Source organism: Canis lupus, chromosome 10 (assembly GCF_011100685.1).
Source record: "Canis lupus familiaris isolate Mischka breed German Shepherd chromosome 10, alternate assembly UU_Cfam_GSD_1.0, whole genome shotgun sequence".
Lineage (NCBI taxonomy): Eukaryota > Metazoa > Chordata > Mammalia > Carnivora > Canidae > Canis > Canis lupus.
The window spans coordinates 44,095,326-44,116,347 of NC_049231.1; the positions used below are offsets into that span (position 1 = coordinate 44,095,326).

Below are 21,022 nucleotides of genomic sequence, written 5' to 3' on the forward strand. Positions count from 1 at the left end.
AACTATTACAACTCAGTTATGAAGTTTTTTTAAAGGCAAAGGATTGGAGGAGACATTCTCAAAAGAAAGATAACACACATGGCCAATAAGCATATGAAAAGATGCTCAATATCATTAGTCATCAGGGCAATGCAAACTGAAACCACAGTGAGCTCCCACTTCACACATACCACTATGGCTACAATCAAAAAGATGAACAATAACAAGTGTTGACAAGCATGTGGAGAAATTGGACAGACATCTCATACACTCTTCATAGGGATGCAAAATGTGACACCTCCTTTGGAAAACAGACTGACAGTTCCTCAAAAGATCAAACGTACAGTTACCAGAAGACCTAGCAATTCCACTCCTAGGTATAAACCCAAGAGAAATGAAAACATGTGTCCACACAAAACTTGAACAAAAATGTTCATAACTTGGCTCGTAATAACTGAAAAGTAGAAACAAACCAATGTTCATTGACCAATGAATGACCATATTGTACTCATACATGCTACAACATGGATGATCCTTAAAGAGGTTATGCCAAGTGGAAGAAGCTGATCACCAAAGACCAAACACTCCATGCTTCCATTGATATCAGATGTCCTGGAATAGGCAAATCTGTAGCAATAGAAAGCAGATCAGTGCTTGCTTAGGGCTGGAACAAGGGGAACTAGGGACAAGGGAAATGACAATTGACTGCTAATGAGTACAGGATTTCTTTAAAGGGAACAAAAAATGAGATTGTGGTGATGGTTGCACAACCCTGTAAACATAATACTAAAACACATTGAATTATACTACTTAAACCAATGAACTCGGTGGTACGTAAATTATATCTCAGGGAAGCTGTTTTTGATGTGTTCCCTTAAGTAGTCCAGGAGCTCGGGTAAATTTTTATTGCCACATAGATTATAGTGTTCCCTTGAGGGCAGCAGTATGGGGCTGCACTGTGTCTAAAGCCTTCCTTGAGGCCTTTGAAAAAAAAAATATATATATAAGAAAACATAAGAACTACATGAGCAAGTACACAAGTGGCAGGATTTCTCATGTGCTATATTGCTTCAAAATACTCCTAAGTGCTGCAAGGTACAAGAGGTACCCTTCACAGTAGAATTTCTTTCTTCTGGGTCTTTCGTATTGAAGCATGGGACTCAGTAGGGGGCACTTTGTCCTGCCCGTCCCCATGACAGGATTTCACCTCTAGTAGCAGTCCTTGCACAACCTAACCCTGAGGGCAGGGTGAGAAAGAAGCTCAGGGTAGGGCAGCCCGGGGTGGCTCAGCTTTGGCGCCGCCTTCAGCCCAGGGTCTGATCCTGGAGACCTGGGATCGAGTCCCACATCGGGCTCCCTGCATGAAGCCTGCTTCTTCCTCTGCCTGTGTCTCTGCCTCTCTCTCTCTCTCTCTGTGTGTGTGTGTCTCTCATGAATAAATAAATAAAATCTCTAAAAAAAACAAAAAAAAAAAAAAAAAAAAAAAAACAAGCAGCAACAGCAGCTCAGGGTAACATTAAATTAGGATCACTAAGAATCTCAGCATTTCATCGTAGATCCAGTGGCTGAAAAACAATTGCGTGGGGAGGCTCCCTGCCCACAATCCAGCAGCCATGGCTCAAGGGAAAACACCGAGGAAGTCAGAAGAGCTGCATTTGTCTTGTGAGCAGATCAAATGAAATGCTGCTGGGGGGTCATTCATCTGGGTGGCCGGCCCGCTCGTAGCAGCAGGAGCACAAACATCCACACCTGGCAGCGCCCGCCGCACCCATCAGTCAGCTAGCTCAGCCTCTGGAGGCTGGTGCCCTTCCCTTTCCACCTTGTCCCCCATAATCCCACCCAGATGGCCTTCACCTAATCCGTGTTTCAGCTCCTTCCGCGAGCGGAGTAGTTGTGCCAATAGTCTTTCCAGCCCTCTGGCCTTTGGGTACAGGCCCTCCAGAGCTGCTGCCACTTTGCAGCCCCCAGCCCCATTTGCAGAGAAGGATGTTGAATTCCCTGCTTTGAGGTATTCTCTAGACCAAAAGGCTTTTCAACTCAGTGTTGCAAGTGGTACCACTCACCTGACTATAAAGGAAACACAGTCGTGTGGCCAGAAGCCAACTGCTTCCTGGCACAGTGTCTCACACAGTGCTAAAGACAGGATAGAAATGCACCTGCAAACTGGGCTTCGAAGCCTTAGCAGTGCGGTGCAGAGGTAGCCCAGCCAGGGCAGTGTGGACATTTCTGAGAAGCAGTCCCTGCGGGGACTAGCCCAACATCCTCTAGGATGCTCACACATCAGGACGCCCAGCTTAAATGCTTGTCTGTTACACAAACAAAATGTGCAGATGTTTCTCTGCTTCCCAGTGATATTACACACACACATTCCACCCCCACCAAGAACGCTTGCATCTGAGAAGGGACCAGAGGGCTCTACTCTATTCAAAGCCGTCAGCCCAGAGAAAGTGGCTGGCTGGAAAATGTTCTCTGATGGGCCTTTATTTACAAATAAGTAAATATTATTTTAGAAACAGACAAACGCTATCAACAAACCCAGGAATATTTAGGAGCCAATGTATATTTGTGCGTTATTGTATTTTTTCCTTTTTTGTGAAATACCTGTTTGTTTGATTGGGTCACATGTGGGTCTTAGTTCAACTGGAAGTAAAAGTTTGTTCTAAATATGATCCAGCATTCTAAGCCATAGCTTTTTTTTTTTTTTGTCTTAGTGTATCTAGAATATTCTTCACTGAATATTCTGACGTCAGAACAAAAGAATTTATATTCCTTAGCAAATATTATTAGTCAGCTAGTAATTATGTAAACTCAAGAATCCTAAGCTCAAGAATTGTTTTAGTGCTGTTCAAGCAGATTCTCCAAGCCAAGGCACACATCTAAGGGAAGCAGAGCATCAGACAGCTGGTTAAGAATTAATGGCTTATTGTCATCTAGGACATTTGATATCATAAAAGATGGAAATTCAGGAAATGACACAGGCCCCATGAGGTGACATCTGTGCTCTGGTGTCTGAAACTGAGGATCAAGCCTCGTGTCCCAAAGCTTTTCATAAAATTGAAATTTGGGCGTTAGTTCCTCATTTCCTCTAGGACAACGTAAATGGCCCATTTGGCTGATAAGGAGGATCTCTGGATTCTTTGGTTTGTAACAGAAGAATTCCATATGCTACAATAGCATCAGCAGTCAAATATGAGGTATAATTTATGTCCAAGTTGACTGACCTTCTGTATCACTGAATTTCTCTCTTGCTAAATGTAGCAAGTTCTGTTTACTTTTATCCTTCCCTATGGCCAATGGAAGATTTCAAAGACCTTTGGGATAGACCTAGTGCTGAATAAATTTCCTTTATGACCTTAATTGCTTCCCCAGGCCATTCCCTGCCACCATCCCACTCTAGTTCACAGTAAATGGGCCCCTTCCTTCTCTCCCTTTACTAGATTGTCTTACCTGAACCTTAAGAAGCCACCATCCCACTCAAAGTTTTGATATATGCTAAGCTACATCCACCATTTTTATATTGGGGACCCAAATGTAATGTTTATCCTTATTTTTTTTTTAGATTTTATTTATTTATTCATGAGACACACAGAGAGAGAGAGAGAGAGGCAGAGACATAGGCAGAGGGAGAAGCAGGCTCCATGCAGAGCGCTCAACATGGGACTCGATCCAGGGTCTCCAGGTTCAAACCCTGGGCTGAAGGCAGATGCTCAACTGCTGAGGCACCCAGGCGCCCCAATGTTTATCCTTCTTAAATATTTTGTATTGGGAAGCTGTCTTCTAAATAACTGTTTGATCAAAGGAGAACTTAAACTACTACAACCATCTATTTAGAGAGTAAATAAAAACACAGCATAATGAGGAGGATCACCTGCAACCATAGATGTATTCAGAAGCAAAGTGATAACCCAAATGCTTCCATTATTAAGAAAGAATTAAAATAGCTGAAATAAGCCTTCAACTCAAGAAGCGTGTAAAGCTGTTATAAAATAAACCTGAAAAATATAAAAGGAAGCAAAGCCAGAAAATACAGATTGAGCTGTTCCTTTGAAAAGAAAATAGACAAATTTTTGACAAATATAAGGAAGAAAAAGGGATGGGAAAGCAGAATTTAGCAGAAGTGATATACTAGATACCATGGTTTTAAAGAGAATATTCTATAAATTTTGTGAAATAAATAAGCTTGAAAATAGAAATTAAATAGAATTTTTTGGAAACAAAATATAAATTAACAGAATCAACAAAAGAAGAAATGAGTAGTAACCAAGGAATAAATTATAAAAGGTATCAAAGGATCACCATTCTGAAAAAGCTCTGTTGACTAGATAGTTTACTGCTGTAAGTACTAAACTTTCAAGGAACAGATAATTCTCATATTATTGAAACTTTTTTAGAGCACCATCCAGTTTATTCTTCCAAGCTAAACTCCGCATGATGCCAAACCTGTCAAAAACTGCCCCCAAAATATAAAATAGATGAATATAAATATATGTCAGGTTCACCAATAAAGATAGATCCTCCCAGAATTCTAAATAAAATACTAGCAGGCTAATTTTAATGATATATTAAGAGAATCATCAATCAAATAGACTTGAAAAGGCTAGCATATGTTCTGTTGGTTAAAAATTGGAAAATACAGAAAAGTTCAAAAAATATTTAAACCTCATGATACCACCATCCAAATTTATCCACAGTTAACATTTGAGTATATATCCTTCCAGTGTTTTTTCTCTGTATATATATTTTCTCTATATATTCATGCTGCTTTGTAGCTAATAGACTGTCTGAGAAAAACCACATACATATACCCTGGGAGGTTAGATTAGGTCCTCAGTTTATTTGCCAAAGGATACAGAAACACCACTGAGACACGAGGGCCCCACAGAGCTGGGATAGGCACACTGGCACAGATCCCCAGGTATCCCTAGAGCTTCTTTTTTTTTTTTTAAGATTTTATGTATTTATTTATTCATGAAAGACACAGAGAGAGGCAGAGACACAGGCAGAGGGAGAAGCAGGCTCCATGCAGGGAGCCCGACGCGGGTGGGACTTGATCCCAGATCTCCAGGATCATGCCCTGGGCTGAAGGCGGCGTTAAACCGCTGAAGCACCTAGGCTGCCCTCCCTAGAGCTTCTAACAGGATTCTCATACCTCAGTCCCTTTATGCTTGGGCCTCACATAACTAGTCAAGGAGATTTCCACAAACTGTACACTTAATAATCCCATTGAAGAGCCTGTTTATAGACAATGGGACCATCTGATAAGCTGAAGTAAAACTCAGGGTCGGCAAAACTCCATCCTCCCCCAGGGGGAAAAAAAAGCAGAATCAACACCTGTGTGTTCCTGGTCAGTTTCTCTGCCCTCAGATGACAGGCATACTGGAAAGCCCATTTCTGCACAAATATACTGTGAGAATTTTTCATGAAGTATTCTCATATGTTTATAATGACTGTATAATACTAAAAAATATTCCCTCATAAAGGTGTATCATTATTTATTTAACAATCCCCTATTGTCAGGCATTTGTTTATAAGTCCTTTCCTATTGCAAATAATGTAAAAGCATATATCCTTTAGGTAAATGTTTTTAAACACTCTTGATTATTTTCATAGGGCAAATTTCTGGAAATAGAATCTCAGCTCTGTCTCTTATTAGGGGTCTTCTTGTCCTCATCTATGAAGAGAAGAATAATACCTATAAGGAGGCAACAATGGTATAAAGTAACAAAACAAACAAAACCTCCAGGGGTCTAGGATCCTGAGGGAAGTATTGTCCAACTGTCCTGAGTCACTGTTTCATGTTGATGTAGGTAACTACTTCCCTCCACCTGGACACTGGCTAATCCTTTATGACTGATTTTAGAGCTTTTCTTTGATTTTTCTAAACTGATGAAAATGCAGTTTTTGCATTGTCAAAAAGTAGTATATGAGGCGCCTGGGTGGCTCAGTGATTGAGCATCTGGCTTCAGCTCAGGCCGTGATCCCGGGGTCCTGGGATCGAGTCCCACACTGGGCTCCCCACAGGGAGCCTGCTTCTCCCTCTGCCTGTATGTCTGCTTCAGATTCCACATGTAAGTGAAATCATATGATATTTGTCTTTCTCTGACTTGTTTCACTTAGCATTATACCCTCTGGGTCCATTCATGTTGTCACAGATGGTATGATTTCATTCTTTTTTTATGGTTAAATAATAGTCCTGTTTGTGTGTGTGTGTGTGTGTGTGTGTGTGTGTGTGTGTGTGTATCTCACATCTTTTTTATCCTTTTATCTATTGACGGACACAGGCTGCTTCCATAGCTTGGCTGCTGTGAATAATGCTGCAGTGAACGTAGAGGTGCATATATTTCTTCAAACTGATGTTTGGGATGTCTTCAAAAAAACATTCAGAAGTGGTATTGCTGAATCATATGACAATTCTCTTTTTAATTTTTTAAGGAATTTCCATACTGTTTTCCATAGTGGCTGCACCAATTTAAACTGCCACCAACAGTGCATGAGAGTTCTCTTTTTCCACATCCTCATCAACACAATTTCATGTCCTTTTGATAACAGACAGTCTGACCAGTGTGAGGTGCTGTCTCCTTGTGGTTTTGATTTGCATTTCCCCGATGATTAGTGATGTTGAACATTTTTTCATGCACTTGTTGCCATCCGTATGTCTCCTTTGGAAAAGTGTCTATTCAGATTCTCTGTGCATTTTTTAATCAGGTACTTCGTGGGGTTTTTTGATACTAAGTCATGTACATTGTTTATATATTTTGGAAATTAACCACTTATAGAATCCATAATTTGCAAATATCTTCTCCTATTCAGGCTTTTCATTTTGTTGATGATTCCCTTCACTGTGCAAAAACTTTTTAGTTTGATGTAGTTTCATTTGTTTATCTTAGCTTTTGTTGCCCTTGCCTGAAGATACTGGTCCAAAAAAAAATATTTCTAAGACCAATGTCAAGGAGCTTATTGCCTATATTTTCTTCTAGGAGTTTTATGGTTTCAGGTCTTACATTCAAGTCTTCAATCCCTTTGAGTTTATTTTTTGTATATGGAGTAAGAAAGTGTTCCAGTTTCATTCTGTGGCATGTAACTGTCCAGTTCTCCCAACACCATTTGAAGAGACTGTCCTTTCCCCCATTGCATATTCTTGCCTCCTTTGTTGTAGATTAATTGACCATACATGTGCAGGTTTATTTCTGGACTCTCTGTTCTAGACCATTAATCTATGAGTTCATTTTCATGCCAATGCCATACTGTTTTGATTACTATGTCTTTGTAGTATAGTTTGAAGTCATAGACCTGATCTTTGGGACACCTGGGTGGCTCAGCGGTTTAGCGCCGCCTTCAGCCCAGGGCATGATCCTGGAGTCCCGGGATTGAGTCCCACATCTGGCTTCCTGGATGGAGCCTGCTTCTCTCTCTGCCCGTGTCTCTGCCTCTCTCTCACGGTGTCTCTCATGAATATATAAATAAATTTTTTTTTAAAAGAGACATGATCTTCCAGCTTTGTTCTTCTTTCTCAAGATTGCTTTGTCTATTCGCAGTCTTTTCTGGTTCCATCCAAATTTTAGAATTCTTTGTTCTAATTTTGTAAAAGATGCAATTGGTGTTTTGGTGGAGATCACATTGAATCTGTAGATTGCTTGGATAGTATAGAAATTTTTAGCAATAATAATTCTTCCATCTGTGAGCACCGTGTATCTTTCCATTTATTTGTCTCACCTTCAATTTCTTTCACTAATGTCTTGTTCTCAGAGTTCTCAGAGTACCAGTCTCCCACCAACTTGGTTAAATTTATCCCTAGATATTTTATTCCTTTTGATGCTATTATAAATAGGATTGTTTCCTTAATTTTTCTCTCTGATAGCTTTTTATTAGCATGTAAAAATGCAACCAATTTCTATATGCTAATTTTATATTTTGCAACTTCACTGAATTCACTTATTAGTTCTAATAGCTTTTTCGTGGAATCTTCAGGTTTTCTATAAATGGTATCATATCATCTGCAAATAAGGACAGTTTTTATTTCTTTCTGATCTGGATGTCTTTCTTTGTTTTTTTTTCTTGCCTGATTGTTGTGAGTAGGACTTACAGTACTATGTTGAATAAAAGTGGCAAGAGTGGGCATCCTCATTTTCTTTCTGATCTTAGAGGAAAAGTTTTCAGCTTTTCCTCATTAAGTGTGATGTTAGCTGTGGGTCTGTCATATATGGCCTTTATCATGTTGAGGTATGTTCTTCCTATGCCCACTTTGTTGAGGATTTTTATCAAAGTGGATGTTGAATTTTGTCATATGCTTTCTCTGCATTATTGAAGTGATTGTAGGATTTTTATCCTTCATTTTGTTAATGTAATGTGTACCATGTTAATTAATTTGCAGATGCCAAGCCACCCTTGCATCCCTAGAATAAATCCTACTTGACTATGGTGTGTAATTTTTCTAATATGTTGTTAAATTCTGTTTGCTAATATTTTGTTGAGAGTTTCTTATCTATGTTCATCAGGGATATTGGGCATAATTTTCTTTTTGTAGTGTCTATGTCTGGTTTTAGTGTCAGGGTAATGCTGGCTTCATAAAATGAGTTTGGAAGTGTTCCTTCCTCTGCAGTGTTTTTTGTTTTTTTTTTATTTTCCAGTAATTTGAGGAGAGATACTAACTCTTCTTTAAATGTTTGGTAGAGAGCAGCCCTGGTGGCTCAGCAGTTCAGCGCCACCTTCAGCCCAGGGTGTGATCCTGGAGACCCGGGATCGAGTCCCACATTGGGCTCCTGGCATGGAGCCTGTTTCTCCCTCTGCCTGTGTCTCTGCCTCTCTCTCTCTCTCTCTCTCTCTCTCTCTTTTTCATGAATAAATAAATAAAATCTTAAAAAAAATAAAATAAATGTTTGGTAGAATTTACCTGTGAAGCCATCTGGTTCTAGACTTTTGTTTTTGGGGAATTTTTTAAAGATGTTATTTATTTATTAGAGAGCACGCACATGAATGCACACATGTGTGCACAGATGGGAGAAGGGCAGAGGGATGAGCAGACTCTCCTCTGAGAGCCTGACTTGGGCTTCAATCCCAGGACCCCTGAGATCATGACCTGAGCTGAAGTCAGATGCTTAACCAACTGAGCAACCCACATGCCCCTGTTTTTTGGGAATTTTTAAATTACTGATTCAATTTCTTTATTTGTAATTGGTCTGTTCAGATTTTAAATTCTTCATGATTGAATCTTAGAAGATTGTGTACTTCCAGAAGTGTATCCACTTCTTGTAGGTGTTTCAGTTTACTGTTTCATAGTAGTCTCATGATTTTATTTTTTAATTTCTGGGGTGTCAGTTGTAACTTGCCATCTTTCATTTCTGATTTTATTTATTTGGGTCCACTTTTTTACTTGATGAGTCTGGCTAGAGGTTTATTGATTTTGTTTATCTTTCAAAAAAACTGCTTTTAGTTTCATTGATTTTTTTTTCAAAATTTTTAGTCTGTATTTTATTTATTCTCACTCCAATCTTTATTATTTCCTTGTACTATCTTTAGGCTTCTTTTTCTACTTTCTTTAGGTGTAAGGTTGGATTGTTTACTTGAGATTTTTCTTGTTTCTTGAGGTAGGCTTCTGTTGTTCTTAGAACTGCTTTTGCTATAGCCCATAGATTTCAGCAAGTTGTGTTTCCATCTCATTTGTGTAAGGTGTTTTTTTTTATTTTCTCTTGATTTCTTCATTGATACATTGGTTCTTTAGTAACATTTTGTTAGTCTCAAGTGTTTGTGTTCTTTCCAGTTTTCTTCTTGTAATTCTAGTTTCACACCATTCTGGTCCCAAAAGATGCTTGATATGATTTCAGTCTTCTAGAATTTATTTAGGCTTGTTTTGTGGCTTAGCATGTGACCTATCCTGGAGAATGTCCCATGTGCACTGGAGATGAATATGTATTCTGCAGTTAGGGGATAAAAAATTCCATATGTGAGTCCATCTCGTCTAATGTGTTGTTTAAAGCCAATGTTTCCTCATTGATTTTCTGCCTGGGTGATCTATGCATTCATGTAACTAGGGTATTAAAGTCCCCTAATACCATTGTATTACTGTGAATTTCTTCCTTTATTTCCATTAATATTTTCTTTATGTACTTAAGTGCTCTTATGTTGGGTGCACCCAAATAAATAAATGTTTATGAATGGTATATCCTTTTCTTGTATTGACATGATTATCACTATGTAATGCTCGTCTTTATGTTTTGTTAGTCTTTGTTTTAAAGTCTATTTAGTCTGATATGAATATTGCTATTTCAGCTTTCTTTTCATTTTTATTTCTGTGGAATATCTTTCTCCATCCCTTCACTTTCAGTCTATGTATGTCTTAGTTCTGCTGTGAGTCTCTTGTAAGCAGCATATACATGGGTCTTGTTTTTGTTTTTGTTTTTGTTTTTACCCATTGCACCATTCATTGTCTTTTGATTGGAGCATTTAGGTCATTTACATCTAAAGTAATTAATGATAGGTATTCATTGCCATTTTGTTCATTGTTTTCTGGGGTTTTTTTGGTAGTTCTCATTCCTTTTCTTGCTCTCTTCCTCTGTGATTTAATAACTTTCATTAGCTTTATGTTTGAGCTCCTTTCTCTGTTTTGTGTGGGTATCTAGTGTAGGTTTTTGGTTTCTAGTTTCCATGAGGTTTATATAGATTGGCCTATGCTCTTCTATATAAATAGCAGTATATTTTAAACTGATAATTGCTTAAGTTTAAATGCATTCTAAAGTCACTACCTTTTTACTGTCTTCCACCATGTTTTATGTTTTTGACATTATATTTTACATCTTTTATTTTGTATATCCCTTAACATTTATTGTAGTTATAGTTGATTCACTATGTTTGCTTTTAACCTTCATATTAGCTTTCTAAGTAGCTGATCACTGCCTTTACTGTATATTTGCCTTGTAGTATCAGTGAGAGTTTATTTTTTAACCAGTGGGTTTTTTCTTTCAATGTTTTCTTTTTTCTACTTATAGCCTTTTCTATTCTACTCAAAGAAGACTCTTTAACATTTCTTGTAAGGCAAGATTAGTGGTGATGAACTCCTTTAGTATTTGCTTATCTGGGAGTCTCTCCTTTAATTCTGAGTGATAATCTTGACAGGCAATGGTTTCAGTTATCATTTTTCCCCTTTTTCCAGCACTTTAAATATATCCTGACACTCCCTTCTGGCCTACAAAGTTTCTGCTGAAAATCAACTGATAGACCTAAGGAGTTTCCCTTTTATGTGACCATTTTTCTCTTGATGCCTTTAAAATCTCTCTTTATCTTTAACTTTTGTCATGTTAATTATAATATGTCTTAGTGTGGCTCTCTTTGGGTTCATCTTGTGTGGGATTCTGTGTGCTACCTGGACCAGGATGTCTGTTTCCTTCCACAGGATAGGGAAGTTTTCCACCATTATTTCTTCAGATAAGTTTTCTGTTCCTTTCTCTCTCTCTCTCTCTCTCTCTCTCTCTCTCTCTTCTTCTGGGACCCATATAATGTGAAATACATTATGCCTAATGTTGTCTTGAAGGTCCCTTAAACTAACTTCCTTTTCAGGGGGCAGGGGGGAGCGGTTCTGATGGGGTAACTTCCACTATTCTGTCTTCCAGGTCACTAATTCATTCTTCTGTATCATCTAATCTGCTGTTAATTCCCTCTAGTGTATTTTTCACTTCAATTAGTATATTCTTCAGTTCTGATTGGTTCTTTCTTATATTTTCTGACTCTTTGTTGAAGTTCTCTCTATGTTCCTCCACATTCTTCTCCCAAGTTTGATGAGTGTCTTTATGACCATTACTTTGAACTCTTTATCGGGTAAATTACTTATCTCTATTTCACTAGGGTTTTTCTGTGATTTTATCTTGTTCTTCTTTTTGGAACATGTTTCTCTGTCTCTTCATTCTGTCTAACCTTCTGTTTGTTTCTATCAATTAGGCAGAGTAGCTACCTCTCCCAGCCTTGAAGAAGTGGCCTTGTATAGGAGCATTTCCTGTGTTGACTGCATGTGTTTGGTGGCTTTGGCAGGCCAGCTTGGAGCTGGAGCTGGAGCAGGTATAGGCCAGGGGTTCCCAAGGCATGCTGTATCAAAGTTGTTCTGCTGGGATGGCTAGAGTTAGAGTGAACACAGACCAAGGAGTCCCAGGACATGCCATTCTAGGAGCCAGTGTAGGCCAGGAGATCCTGGGGCACTACACCAGGGACTCCCTGGCAGGACAGCTGGAGTAGGCATTAGCAGGGCTGCCCTGGTAGAATGGATGGAGCAGAGCAGGTGTGTACCAGGAGGTCCCTGGATGTACCATGCCAAGGCTGCTTTAGTGGATAGCTCAAGCTGAATCAAGCATGAGCTAGTAGGATCCCAGGGCGTGCTGTGTGGGGCTGCCCAAGCAGGAGGGCTGGAACAGGCATGAACGCTGGAACAGGCATGAACCTGGGGGTCCCAAGGCATGCCATGCTGGTGCCTTCTTGAGAGGACTGCTAGAGCTAGTGTAAGCCAGAGGTGTGGGACATAGTGGGCAGCACTAGCAATTTGGCTAGAGTGCCTCAACCCTGTACCACCTACACTATCAAGATGGAAGAGGAACATAAAAAATGGTACTTGCCATCACCCCCAGCCCTGGAGAGAGTTCCAGCAGTTTCTGCCCACTGGCAAATGCTCTACAGCTAGTAAATGGATTTCCTTCACTTTAATCTAGTTTCCCTTTAAACCACTGTTTTTTTGCTGCCCCAGGTGGGTGAATCTGCCCATGGGCCCCTCAGTGGTAACCCTCCCTACTGCAGGTCACCATGTTGGGGATGGGGTTTCCATCATTACCAGGTCTCTGTCTCTCCTACTCTTCTCTGTATTCTTTCTACTGTTTGCTGTGAGGAAACTCAAGCAGCCCTCGGTTCTTCTTTAGGAAAAATTATTCTATATGTAGGTATAGATTGAGTGTGTCCACGGGAGGAGGTGAGTTCAGAGTTTTCCTACACTGCCATCTTGGGCCACCCTCTCAAAAAGTGGATTCTTAACAAATGTCACACAAATATCATTCCTAGCTCTCATGCCATTTACTCTAAATATAACTTTTAGAGTACTCACCTTTTTATCCTTAACATTTTCAACCTCCTTTTGTTTGGGTCCTTTTTCTCATAATGATAAAGGCATTCTTTATAACATGATCTGCCTAGCTTTAGTACATAGACATTTAAAATCTGAGCTTAATTTCCACAATAAATGGTTTTTGTTTTTGCTTTTTAGGATTTATTTATTTATTTATTTATTTATTTATTTATTTATTTATGATAGACACAGAGAGAGAGAGAGAGAGAGAGGCAGAGACACAGGAGGAGGGAGAAGCAGGCTCCATGCAGGGAACCTGATGTGGGACTCGATCCCAGGACTCCAGGATCATGCCCTGGGCCAAAGGCAGGCGCTAAACCGCTGAGCCACCCAGGGATCCCCAATAAATGGTTTTTAAATAAGTGAATTAATGCCTAATATGGCTAAGTGATAAAAGTAGGCAAAGACTGTAGCAGACACCTGCATGGTTGTTTCATTCATAAACTCTTGATACAATTAACCAGAGCAGAAGTTAGAAGTACTAAGGAGTGAAAGTTCCTTTCTACTTGATAAATATCAAGTAGGTCATTCTCATTCTGGGACAAAATACTAATGTACTTTTCCAAATCCTTTATGCTAAATACAACTAAATGCTTAGATAGTATATATAAAACAAACATAGGACTATAAGATAGAAGGCAGATCAGCTAGGCAAATAAGTTCCAAGAAAGGCATGGCAGGTGGTTCACTGGGTTTTCATTTTTCCTCATATAGCTCAGAGTGAATGCTGCAAAAGCCAGCAACCTGGAAATGCCAACAGGCACAGATTTTAAAAAATAAAAATAAAAGCCCCAGGAAAGCTAGTCAAAGAGCCAGGAAGTGAGTATCCTAGCAAGAAGAAAACTTTTAGACAAAAAGTGACTTTCATGGTGTTCCAGCCAAACACCATGGGGGAGGGGGGGAGTAACCACGTTTCCACCTTTATTAGGAAAGGCAAAGTTAGAAGCCTTGAGTTCCTTCTCCCCTTGCCCAACTATAAAGTGGTACTCTTCTGTCCCCTTGCTGATTTTGTGTTAGTGGAGAGCTACTAAAATAAGTGTTTTTTCTGAAATCCAAAGTCTTATAATATGAAAATGTTCAGGATACAATAGAACATCATTCATCATATCAAGAACCTGGAAAAATCTCAACTTGAATGAGAGAAGACAAACGACAGATGCCAGTAGTGGATGACACAAATATGAGAATTACATGACAAGGATTTTAAAGGAACCATTATATTGGGATGCCTGGGTGGCTCAGTGGTTGAGCATCTGCCTTTGGCTCGGGGTGTGATCCCGGGGTCCTGGGATCAGGTCCCACATCAGGCTCCCTGCATGGAGCCTGCTTCTCCCTTTGCCTGTGTCTCTGCCTCTCTCTCTCTCTCTGTGTGTGACTCTCATGAATAAATAAATAAAATCTTTTTTAAAATAAATCAAGGAACCATTATAAAATGCTTCAACATGCAATTAAGAGCATACTTGAAACAAATGAAAATATAGAGTCTCAGCAAAGAAATAAAAGATATAAAGAGGAACTAAATGTCAATTGCAAAACTGAAAAATACAGTAACTGAAATTTAAAAATTCAATGAATGCATTCAAAAGTAGAATGAGGAAAACATAAGAAAGAATCTGTGAACCTGAAGATAGAATAATAGGTATTGCCAAAATGAATAACAGAGAAGCATAAACTAAAGGGGAAAAAAAGACAGAGCCTCAAAAATCTATGGAACTATAACAAAAGACCTATCATTTGTATCATTAGAGGCCCAGAAAGAGAGAAGAAGGAAACTCCATACAATAAATGATATCAAGAAAGAAAGAAAAACAGTGGAAACAATAAAAGTAGGGAAAATATGAGAAATTTTTTTTTTCTCTTCATGGGGTTTCTAAATTGTATTTGGCAAATGAAGCAAAATTTGAAACATTGTTTGGTGTGATCCTCCAATGTATATAAAAGATATATTTTTTTAAACTTTATTTATTTATTCATGACAGATACACAGAGAGAGAGGTAGAGACACAAGCAGAGGAAGAAGCAGGCTCCATGCAGGAAGCCTGACATGGGACTCGATCCAGGGTCTCCAGGAAGGATCACACCCCAGGCTGAAGGTAGCGCTTAAACCACTGGGCCACCGGGGCTGCCCTATAAAAGATATATTTATGGGAATCCCTGGGTAGCTCAGCAGTTTAGCACCTGCCTTCAGCCTAGGGCGTAATCCTGAAGTCCCGGGATCGAGTCCCACATCAGGCTTCTGCATGGGGCCTGCTTCTCCCTCTGCCTGTGTCTCTGCCTCTCTCTCTCTCTCTCTCTCTCTCTCTCTCTTCTCTTCTGTCTCTCACGGATAAATAAATAAAATCTTTTTTAAAAAAAGATATATTTAAGATAGTGAAGGAGGTAAGGTTTCTACACTTCACTCAAACTGGTAAAATGACAACAGCAGTAGATTGTGATAAGTTATATATAATGTAGCATCTGGAAAAAAACAATTTAAAATCTGTACAAAGAGATGAATTCAAAAGCACTATAAGTAAAGCAAAATATAATTCCATTTTTATTTATTATAATTCTATTCTATTCTTGTGGTTGCCAGAAGTGGGGGATGGGAGGGTGGGAGAAATGGGTGAACTGGTTTTGGTTTTTTAGTTTAAATAGAGTGAGTTTAAGTATATGTAAATATATATGCACTTATCTACGTATACACATATATAATATATAATTATAGATATATATAATTCTAAAGCATGTTAGAGATAGTCAAAATTATGAGAAATTTATTATGGCTGAGGTTTAGGGATAGACCCAGTAAGGTGAGGATGGAGATCTGATTGAGGACAGACCATGAAGAGCTTCAAAAAGCCATGTTTAACAGAAGACTTGTTCCTGGTGCTATAGCAGAGCAAACCAAAATATTTTATATAGAACCAACAATCCTACCAGTTTTGTGTTTTGGAAGATAAGTTCGGCAACAGTGAACCTCCTTGTGCCATCTTTTACCACTTTCACTTCTCATAATGTAGATATAGTTTTAGATCAATTAATATCAAAAAAGAAATACTGTTGCCGGAGCACTAATCGCACTTTAGAAATCAAGTGTTTGGAAATTAATACAGGGTGTTCAGTGAGAAGGTGCTGTCGCCCCTTCTAAAACATCATCATCAGACCAGTACGGGTGGAGTGGCCACAGGAAGTGAGGCTCCTGCTGGGCATCTCAGCTGTCCATACAGTGCCAACCAGGCCAAGAGCCTGCCCCTAAGTTACTTATGAGCTGAAAGCTTGTGGACAACTTTGGGTATTTATCCAGACTCCACGATACACTTAGCAAACACCAGCACCCTTGACTGTGAGGTCCAGGATTTGTCAGTTAGGTTCCAGATCTGTCTGTATTCAGACTTTGCCCAGCCCAGATTCTGAAAGAAATGTGTCACTGCAGCCAAAGGAAGAGACACAGTAAGCAGATCATTTAGAATAAACCCAAGACCCTCCCAAAGGTGTGTTTGATCCTGACCACTCACAAAACCAGCAAAACATTGCATGAAATCAAAATACAAAAAGTAAATAAACCATCCGAGAGAGAACTGTGCTTAAATTATAGGAGATGAAATTTAGAGCACATTTAAAGAAATATTCTCTGAAAGGAAAAAGTATTAAAATTGGAAGATCACAGGAGGTGCTGAAGTCCCCTTAAATACATTCTTTGTTGGAGAAGAGAGGTTGTACCCCTTTTGAAAGGTTAAATCCATTTTTTAAAAAAACTCATTAACCCAGTGATAGATTTTCTCTATTGATTTTTTCATTCAGCAGTTACATGTAAATGCTCGTTATGTCCCAGCCATGGTGCTAAGTTTGATGACAGGAAGACTTTCATTCCATTATCTCATTAATGTTGTCACATCTGTAGTCTCCATGGCACCATGTTCCTGAAATGGCATAGGGTCCAGAAACTCTCTTAAAAGTTGGCTAAGACTGTGTCATCATGTCAATTAATCAGTTTTATCATTTTAGGAAAAAGTTAATTTTTAATTAAATTAATATTTTTTTAATATTTTCGGTATGGAAACATGACAACTTCTTGGCACACTAACATGCTCAGTCTGCAATTTGAAATAAATTGAGTCTAAAGTCTTCTTTCCAGAAGATCTTTCTTCCATCTTTTTCCATCTTCTTGATTCCATGACTCCCAAGAGCCCTCCTGATTTAACTGATCTCATCCTTCTGTTGGTACTAGTCTATAGTGATGACCATCCTTGGCTTCCTCATCTCTTCTGCTACCCTCCCCTCCCTGCTGCAGAGGCCCATGGAGGCACAGCAACTGCCTGTACTCATGGCAACAACATTTGTTGAGTCGAAGCCAGAACGACTAGTTGTCCCTCAAGGACCTCTGCATCAAGACTAATTACTGGAACAGCATCCATGGAGGTTGAGATAGTTATCTTGATCCCACAACTGGAGCCTCGACAGTCTTTCCAGGCTCCCATCCTTAACATGAATTGTTTCTGGCAACATATTCTCTACCCAGACCATTGAAACACAAATATATTCAATCCCGCCCACAGAAGCATGGTAAGCCTCACAGCCCTTACAACCAAAGCCTAAAGAAAAACCTAAAATTCTTGGCTATCTCAATTGTCTTAAAAACAAATAATAGTTACACTAGTAGAACTGTCATTTTAGGTGAATTTCCTCCCTTAATTTAAGGGAGGAAAACATAAAAGTATAAGACTTTTCTGCCAATCTAATTCAGATCAGAGATTCTCTCTCCTTGGGCTAGTATGTCTCATTACTATAGGACAGCAGTCATAAAAGGAAGGCAGCGTGGTAACTGTTTAATGGACATTTTCTCAGAAATTAAAGTGCCGCTTTTCAAAAGACAGTCAATCACTTTGTGGTGCAAGCCCCAGGGAATTGCACACACATTGCTGTTTCTGCTGCACACACAATGCCCAGGTACACACAGCACCAGCATCACATGTTCCTTTGTGGTTTGAATTAAAGCAAGTAGAATGTCCTGCCCAGTGATCAAAGCCTTTGACCATCACATGAAATCCATCAAAATACTCTTTATTCATAATAATTTCCCCGTCTTCAGCAATGTCATTCCAAAGCTTGGCAGGGACACATATCTCTTTCCTCCACCATGTGTTGCTTTGCTGTTTGGGGGTTTTGGAGGAGAAGGTGTTGTTTGGAGTTTTTCCCCAGTGTTTTGGGGGTCTCCTGACAAACTATTATCGATCTCAGATGTTCATGTTGGGTCAGAATCTAATAGTTGTTTTTTTTTTTTTATGACTCCATTGATAGTAGCCATCTCTACTCAGCCAACAGGAAAAATGGATTTTAGTTCATAAAGGAAGAAAGAAATATTACAGCCCTTTGATCACTAACATTCCCTTTCCCACCTCTGTCTAAAGATCCGGGATTCCTCTCTGAACACCAGACACAAACAGTAGCCTGGTAAAGAAACCACTACAGCTCAGGCAAGGCATAAATGTGCTGGTGTTGTCTGATGTTGAAGAATTTTGTCAGACAGTAGGAGTGGACCATGACTTTGGTGGGAGAAATGTTCCCACCAAACAATGTTCCCCCACAAGGGAAGGTTATGTTCTGGCTCCACTTTTCTCTATCTAACCCTGTAGTTCAAAACGATGCTTCCATTTTCAGATGTATCCTGCAAGATAGCTTCTTGGCTGGTCATTCTTCTAGAAGAAGTAAGGCTCAATGAATATTAACCTCCCTCCCTGCCCCCACACTGAGGATTTATGAGAATCTGTCCTTGGGCAAAGACACTTGTCAGAGATTTAAGGGGTAGGTGAAAGGATGGTTCACCTTGTCTAGGCTGCTTCGCACTTAGGGCCATAAACCCTGACAAGCTCCGCTCACCCCTGGCTTTCCCTGAAGTCCAGTCCTGATGAAACAGTAGTCACAGTTGGAAGTGGCAAGCAGATACTTGCTGACTCAACATTAAAAAGTGACCACTGCATTTTCTGGGTTCAGAATTTGACCTCAAAAGAACAGATTCAGGCGTGTTGCAATGCAGTTAATAAAGGACTCTGAAGATGTTGTATAGTATGTGAGTACCGAAACTTCCTTTTTGGCTCAAACACTCTCTGGGTTGGTATGTCCTATTTGCATTTTTGTGATTAATTACCATTACAAACTGCCCACTTTTCCTGTTGTCTTTGAGTATATAATGATGACTTCTGGCAAATTTCAGCATGGATATGAACATCAAGCATTTGAACGTTTAAAACATTTGAACATTTGAAATGCTGTTACTATAAGCCACCACACTGGGGTTAAATTTTAAAGTGTGGAATATATGAAAATGGGTAAAGGTTGAAGCTTCAGTTCTTTAATGAAGGGCTCAAAAGGAAAGTTACTGTTTATACAGCAAGCCAGCTCCTACAAACACTCCAGCACTCAACTCCATGGGCAGGAAGAGGTAGGAAGTAGGACTATATAACTTTGTTGATGCTCCAGTCTCTAGAACCTTTCAACAGGCCATGAAAGCACAGAGCAGAATGCTGTGCCCTTCCTTGCAGCCCACTTCCTAAAAGAAAGCAAACAGATATTTTCAGTCTCTACAAAATATTTCAAGCATTTTGGATTTCCCTGCATTTTTTGTAGCTGATTGGATCGGGGGTGCATTTGCAAAGCCATTCCCAGAAACAGTCATTCTGAAATGACACCCCCGGCCCCCCTTCTTAAAGCACCACCAGATAGCGAGGGCCCGACTAGCAAGGGGCACCAACTCTCGTTCCCAATTTTATTTATATACATAATTTTTTTTTTTTAAACCATGAGGATGCCTTTGACCTGATGATTGCTCTTCAGGCTCCAGGTGATGGTTGACAGACACGCAGCCAGTGTGCTGCTTCTCTCCTTTGGTCGAATGACAGCTTGCTTGCTCGGTGGCGGCGTTTTGTGTTTGCTCACTTGGCTTTCCTTCCCTCTTCTTCCCGGGGGGCCTCGTGGGCTGGCAGCACCGTGGTCCAGCAGGCCAACTGCAGAGCCTCTGTGCCTTCCAGCAAGGGCAGCAGCAGTGGCAGTAGCAGCAGCGGCAGCAGCTCCTCCAGTGACTCAGAGAGCAGCTCTGGATCTGACTCGGAGACCGAGAGCAGTTCCAGCGAGAGTGAGGGCAGCAAGCCTCCCCACTACTCCAGCCCCGAGGTAAGAGCCTGAGAGCCTCCTAGCCTGAGCCCCCCGGGGCGGCCAGCTGTGCTTCTCTCCCTAAGGTGAGCGCAGTAAATCCCTGGAGTCTGGTTCTCACACCTACCCCCTCCCCCCAACCCCTCCCTGGGCTCGGGCAGCAGACAGCGACTGGCCCTACTGGCTGGGAGGCCACCACCCATGGCAGCGGGTCAGGGTCTGTCTGGGCTCATCATTTTCCCCACTCTGCCCCCTGCTTGCAGTTCTCCTAACTACAGAGCTCCCTTTGAAGTATAGAAACTTCATCTTTCATTGTCCAAAAATCTCTATGTTGACTTCCAGAAATTTCCAAGTATGCCATATACATCACTACCTGGAAATAACCTCTGGATCAGGTCTCCCTAAGGGTTAGTGGAGGCAATAACTAGACGGGGCAGTTCACTGCCTGGGAAGTGTGGCCCACCCATAAATCAGGGGGAAAGGAGTTTTATGGATTAGACATGGTTAGAATCCTACCTTTTTGCAGTTTGTCATGGTTTAGAAGAACAAGGGCTATAAATATTAATAAAACCTTCTTAACTGTGTTTTCTTTGTGAAAATATAAAAAGAAAAATTAGCATCGACCTACAAATAATAATGAAACCTTTTATGGCTATGATGAGTATCTATGTGGAAGATTTAGGTGCCTCATATAAAAGCATTATAAGGTACCAATAAAAACCACTGCTATTTCTACTTTAAAGGGGAAAGGGGGAAATTAAATAGTAATTCAGTGCATAGAGATTCTTAGGAGAGAGTTGAAAGCAAACTTCTCAAGTCCCT

The 21,022-nt window shown here is 40.0% G+C and overlaps 1 protein-coding gene and 1 long non-coding RNA gene across 5 annotated transcripts in view; one reads left to right on the plus strand and one right to left on the minus strand.

The window, feature by feature from the left end:
* The window catches only part of AFF3 (AF4/FMR2 family member 3), a 522,431-nt gene that overhangs the window by 455,491 nt on the left and 45,918 nt on the right, over positions 1 to 21,022 (plus strand). For all 4 annotated transcript variants that reach the window (XM_038551011.1, XM_038551013.1, XM_038551012.1 and 1 more), the window contains one exon: positions 20,035 to 20,221. In XM_038551011.1, the coding sequence (XP_038406939.1) occupies positions 20,035 to 20,221 (187 nt within the window). The remainder of the gene's footprint in view (positions 1 to 20,034; positions 20,222 to 21,022) is intronic.
* Positions 18,310 to 21,022, minus strand: part of LOC111097712 — a 44,223-nt gene continuing 41,510 nt past the window's right edge. The window contains exons 6-8 of the long non-coding RNA XR_005365779.1: positions 20,717 to 20,752; positions 19,868 to 20,150; positions 18,310 to 19,601 (exon numbers count right to left, since the gene is read on the minus strand). This is a non-coding gene — a long non-coding RNA (uncharacterized LOC111097712). The remainder of the gene's footprint in view (positions 19,602 to 19,867; positions 20,151 to 20,716; positions 20,753 to 21,022) is intronic.